At 36.2% G+C, this 6,000-nt stretch overlaps 1 protein-coding gene across 1 annotated transcript; it reads right to left on the bottom strand.

Annotated features, from left to right (window-relative positions):
• Nucleotides 1-435: 435 nt before the first annotated feature.
• LOC120227033 (olfactory receptor 2W3) lies at nt 436-1,386 on the bottom strand. The gene has a single exon (XM_039225179.1). It carries the CDS (start codon nt 1,384-1,386, stop codon nt 436-438), a length of 951 nt encoding a protein of 316 aa, XP_039081110.1.
• Nucleotides 1,387-6,000: the final 4,614 nt, after the last annotated feature.

The raw sequence follows: 6,000 nt of genomic DNA, 5'->3' as shown, positions 1-6,000 counted from the left end.
AAAATAAATTCTCTGTCCATCTGTTGACAGATCTTATCAAAATTTGTAAAGGTGAATGATCAGAATAAAATATTCAATATGCTCTAATGGTTAAACATTTCAGAAAGTCTGGGTAAAAAATTTCATTTCTATTTTCTTTCTTTCCTTTCTAGACTGACTAGAAAACATGGCTCTGTTCACTGTCCCTGGCTTTTTAGCATAGTATGTGAACCATCTAGATGTTTGTGCATCAGCAATGGTCAAGATAAATTCCTTTGAGAATAACCATTTTTGAATATTATAATTTATGTACTCCTGCATGGCTTGCATAAAAGAAAACTAAAGTTGGATCATAAGCTTTGAGATGAAATATTCCCAAACTCTGACAGATGGTAGTCATGCAAGATAAACATGTTGTAGGATTTTAACATGAGACAGAATTGCTATAATTGTGTTTTATTGTAATTTCTTCCTTAAACACAGATTTCCCAAAACCGATCTTCGCAGTGCCCCCTTTACCTCTTTGTTTCTGAGGGTGTAGATCATGGGGTTCAGGAGTGGTGTGACAATGTTGTAGAAAAGAGTGAGAAACTTTCCCTGGTCCTTGGAAGAGCTGGTTCCTGGTTGCATGTACATGTAGATGATGTTTCCATAGAAAAGGGAGACCACTGTGAGATGGGACCCACAGGTGTTGAAGACTTTGTGCCTCCCTGAGGATGATTGGATGCTTAATACAGCCCTGACGATGTAGCCATAAGAGATCAGGATAAATACCAGAGGTGACAGCACAATGCCCACTGCCAGAATAAAGGCAATGCCTTCAATGGCAGCTGTATTGACACAGGCCATCCGGATCAGGGCAGGCATCTCACATAGGAAGTGGTCTACTTTGCAATATCCACAGCGGGGTAGCCACAGAGTCATTGGAGACATAATCAAAGAGTTGGCCACACCACAGCCCCAAGCAAGGGACACTAAGCCCATGCAGAGACGTGGATTCATGATCACCAGGTAGTGCAGGGGCTTGCAGACTGCAACAAACCGATCATATGCCATGACGGCCAGGAGCAAGCACTCCACACCACCCAGACCCAGAAACAGGAAGAGCTGGATGGCACAGCCTGTGTAGCTGATGGTCTTGTCACGTCCGTTCAGGTTATAGAGCAGCTGAGGGATGGAGCTGGTGGTGAAACTGAGGTCCAGGAAGGATAAGTGGGTGAGGAAGAAGTACATAGGAGTGTGGAGGTGGGGGTCCAGCCGGGACACCAGGATGATGGTGGTGTTGCCCACAAGAGTCAGGAGATACGCAATCAAGAGGACCACAAAGAGGATCCTCTCCAGTTGGGGACGGTCAGAAAACCCCAAAAGGATGAAATTTCCTTGGATGCTGTCATTGGTCCCATCCATCTCTATTGTACCTGAGAGGAATATTGATACTAATAGTAATATCCACTATAAAGGAACACTTACAATGAGCCAAACATTCTATACATATTTACATTTATTTACTCATTTAACCCCCAACAACAGTGATTTGCAGTTGGCATTCTTTTTATTCCTGACTTACAGAAGAGGAAACTGACACAGATGTATGTTAAGCAAATCATCATTTTCTAGAAAGGAGCAGAGCTGATTTTGAATCCAGGAAATGGAACTAAGAACCTTCATCCTTAATACTGGAACTGAGTCTAATTCCATTGACAGGAAAATGTTCTTAAATTCCTGCTCAAACCTCAAAGTTCTAAATGGAGCCCCAGAATAACCAATTAATTATTTACAGCATATCTATTATATGTAGAATATATTATCTATACTTTATTCAAAAGGTAAATCTCATTTATTTCATCATTGTTCTTGAGGAAATTTTAAAGTACCTGGGTAGATAATAATGCATGAGATAATAGAATATTACTAAAGCAATATCCACATAAAACTATTCTCTCCCTCCCCCTCTCCCTCTCTCTCTCCGTTGTGTATTGTATTCAAGAAATAGAGTATCTTTTACTTCCAAAGTATTATATAGTGTTTGAGAAGAAAAAATCAAAATATCATGCAACAAATAATAAAACTTTAATGTGATAATCATATATGGTGTAGAAACATTTATCAAATTTCAATTCCAAGAATGAATCACATTCAAAGCAAAGCATGTTTGAGGACATAAACCACAACTTTTGCAGATCAATATAGAGGAATAGATTTAAAATATATTGGGTTATCACTCCAATTTCCCTTGCTATAATCCTGTAGCCAACAAGAGACAATTATGAGACCTTGGAAAGTTCCTTTACTGTTTTATAGTTTCTTATCTAAAATAGTAATAATAAAACTATCTTATTTATTTTACAGATAAGTTTTGAGATTTTTTTAAAATATATTTTTATTTATTTCTAGGAGAGAGAGAGACAGCTTGAGCAGGGGAGGGTCAGAGAGAGAGGGAGACACAGACTCTGAAATAGGCTCCAGGCTCTGAGCTGGCAGTCAGCACAGAGCCCGACGCGGGGCTCGAACCCTCGAACCGCGAGATCATGACCTAAGCGAAAGTCGGACGCTTAACCGACTAAGCCACCCAGGCGCCCCAGTTTTGAGATATTTTTAATATGAAAGAAAAATGGCAAATATGAAAGTTTATATGTATGTTACTTAAAGGTTTTGTGTCATAGAAATAGAGAATGGGAAAATAAGCCCATTAGATAAGTGAAGGTAATGAAGAGAAAGAAGGAGGAGGAGAACGAGAAGGGAAAAAAAAAAAGTCTACTGAGAGGAATCTATCAAGACATCCTATGGAAGTATAATGATTAAAACATGATCAATAACAAGGAATTTGGGTAGAGCAACCATGGATCCCTCATTCACTCTTTTAATAAAAACTTATCAAATATTTAGACATTAAGAAGATATAACTACTATATTAGAAAGAATCATAGTTGTTTCTCTCTCTTTTTATTCTTTCCTGATTATATTGGATCTTACTAAACAAGTTGCAATTGTCAAAAACTATGAGGCAAAATACAAATAGATTTGATTACATATTTAAAAAAACCTGTAAGGAATTCTACCACAGAAAATACTAATACAAATCCTAAGGAATATGACATTATTAAAGCGATTCAACATGACAGTTGAAAGGCTGCCTTGCTTAGTAATTTTTTTCAAGAAATTGGAGAGAAAACATGTAGTGAAAAATGGGCAATGACTTCAAGAAGTTCACAGGGGAACAAATTATTTACAAAAATATTATTTAAAAACATTAAAATCATTCTCACTAATAACTAATAGTATAAAATATAATAATAAAGTTATTTACTTTTTACATAGGTAAGTATTTAAAGAAGTGTTACAAAGCTGGGAAAGTATGGGAAAATAAACCCTAATTTTTGATAGGAATTAAATTGGAATAATATCTTTGGAATAATCTTTATAAAGATCATTAATTAAAAGTGCACATATATCTTGACGCTGTATATGTCATTTTAACAAAAGAAACACCTGTCCAATATAAAATTTAAAATTACATGTTCTTTTTCTGACTTATTGTGAATCTAGGAATCTATTTTGCATTTATTAGCCTACATTATATAAAGAAAAATCAAGAATCTTTATTATAACATTTTTAAATGGATAATAGAAAATATATGTTCAAAGAATCAAAACGATTAAAATTGACAATTTTATGGACCAGAAACAACTACCTAATGAAAATAAGCATAGGTACATGACTTGACCTGCAATTTTTTCCAAAAGCTATATTAATTTCAAACAAGTGAAAAGTGAAATATAATGTATAATCAGATTATATGTAGCTTGATACCATTTTTGGTGACACACTCTATGTATTATATACTTTTCTATGTATACATTTATTTATATTAAAATAGAAACAATATCTGGAAGTATACACTGGGTTGTTGAAAAGGCCTACTTCTAGAGAGTTTGATGCATTTTAAACAAGGCTTTTATTTCTACCTGACCCCTTCTCTATCAAATAATCATAAATAATCATGAATTATGAGATTAGAAAGGATACATGTCCATGCATTATTTAGTATAATATAGCCTTTAGGAAATTCCCCTATGATTAATTTTTTCCCTGAATTTGTTAATATGCCTACTTAACTTTGTCCTTCCGTCTTTACAGAGATCATTGCCCTATCCCCCTTAAGAAATATCTGTTTTTTATTAAACTAAAAAAAGCATAATGTAGGAAGAAAGGCAGGAAGCTAGGAAGGAATATAAGACTGAAACAAATTTTCAATCACCATAATGGTGTCACTGTTTTACAACTAACTTCTGCACAATTTCATGGTCCTAAAATTATGTATTCTGTAAATAAGAGAAGAGTAGAAAGAGGGGCTGAAAATAAGCCAAATGCAGAGAAAGGACATGGGTTTGTCTTTCAAGATAACCTGGGTTCCAATCTCCTGAATTGTTTTCACAACTTTGTTTTTAAGTTTATTTATTTATTTTCAGAGAGAAAAACAGGGAGCTTGGGGGAGGGGCAGAGAGAGACAGGCAGAGAAAAAGAGCAGGGCAGAGAGTGACAATCCCAATCACGCTCCTTACTGTCTCCTGGAGCCCAACAAAGGGCTTCATCTCACCAACCAAGAGATCATGACCTGAGTCAAAATCAGGAGTTGGTTGCTTAATCTACTCAGCCCCCACAAGCACCCCTCTTTTCACAACTTCTATGTGTAGGTTAAGAATGACTTCAGAGGAAGAGTGGGGACAATTGAAGTGAGTTAATGTTATTATGTCATACCACAGCAGCTTTTTACCAGAATACTGCCTCTTTTTGGTTTTTAATATTTTTTAAAGTTTATTTACATTGAGAGAGAGAAGCAGAGAGAGGGGGGAAGGGGCAGAGAAAGAGGGGGACAGAATATCTGAAGCGGGCTGTGCTGATACCACAGAGTCCAATGCAGACCTCAAACTCACAAACCATAAGATCATCACCTGAGCTGAAGTCGGACACTTAACAGACTGAGCCACTCAGGTGCCCCTCTTTACTTGTCTTTAAAATGAGACAGGGGTCACTTGTCCTGCCCCTGGGGCTCTTACAGCGAGGGTCCATGAGGCCGGCTGCTAGCACACACTTCTCTCTGTGGAAGAAACAGGTCTCTCTCTCGTGAGGAATACAGAATATGTTCATTTTCTGAATGGTTCTGGGGAAGGGACATATATTTTCTTCCCTTAAATTCAAACTTTGAAAGGAATAGAATCAGTTTTCTTTTCTCTGTGTAGAGATCGTTCTCAGTATATTGGTTCAGTATGAAAAACCCCCCCACCTTCCTCCCAATGCAGTTTACTCTTTATAACTGTCTATACAGTCACTGTGAAAATCTTCATATTTAAAGTAATTGTTAAATATGTTAATATTTAAATTATTAATATGTTAAATTACTAACATGTTAAATTGTTAATATGTGCACCTGTTCCTGCACATAGCAAATTTTACTGTATGTTATATAAATTTGTCATTATTCTGACAAGGAAAAATATTGGGCAATATCCATCATTTAATCTTTTATACATGGACACAGCTCAAAAGAATAAACAATTAATTGCATAACATGGCATTTCAGGTTTGTCTTGCCCTAGGAAAGCATTGCCTCTTCATTGCTCAAAACCAGAGAAACTCAAAGGCTGCATCAAACCCTGAATTGGAGAGGCCTGACATCTTCCCTCACATAGAGACTTGGTCCTTCAGACATAATTTTGTGTCTTGGAGACAAATTGAATTGGAGACAAAAAGAGCAGTTCACCTACACAAAAGGGACTATTACCTCTTAAAACAACCATTTAACTTGTGCATTTGGCAGTGTGTGTACCAAACGGTAAAATACATTTCTCCCTGTCAGTGCGGGTCAAACACTGGAAATATCATTGTATCCGAACACACCATTCTACTGCAGAAATGCCCACACTGAAAACACAAGTCAAAAGAATGTACTTTTTTTCAGTTCCTGGAAGGCAGATGGTCATGTGATCAAAGATTTTAGTTTATTTATAAAATATTTTAAA

Source organism: Hyaena hyaena, unplaced genomic scaffold, assembly GCF_003009895.1.
Source record: "Hyaena hyaena isolate Hyena2069 unplaced genomic scaffold, ASM300989v1 scaffold_1959, whole genome shotgun sequence".
NCBI classification, from domain to species: Eukaryota; Metazoa; Chordata; class Mammalia; order Carnivora; family Hyaenidae; genus Hyaena; species Hyaena hyaena.
The sequence above is the reverse complement of the archived record's forward strand: the minus strand, read 5'-3'. Positions and strand labels throughout refer to the sequence as shown.

Bases quoted from the DNA above. Each gene is read 5' to 3' on its own strand.
- LOC120227033 (XM_039225179.1), bottom strand. From the start codon at position 1,386: ATGGATGGGACCAATGACAGCATCCAAGGAAATTTCATCCTTTTGGGG.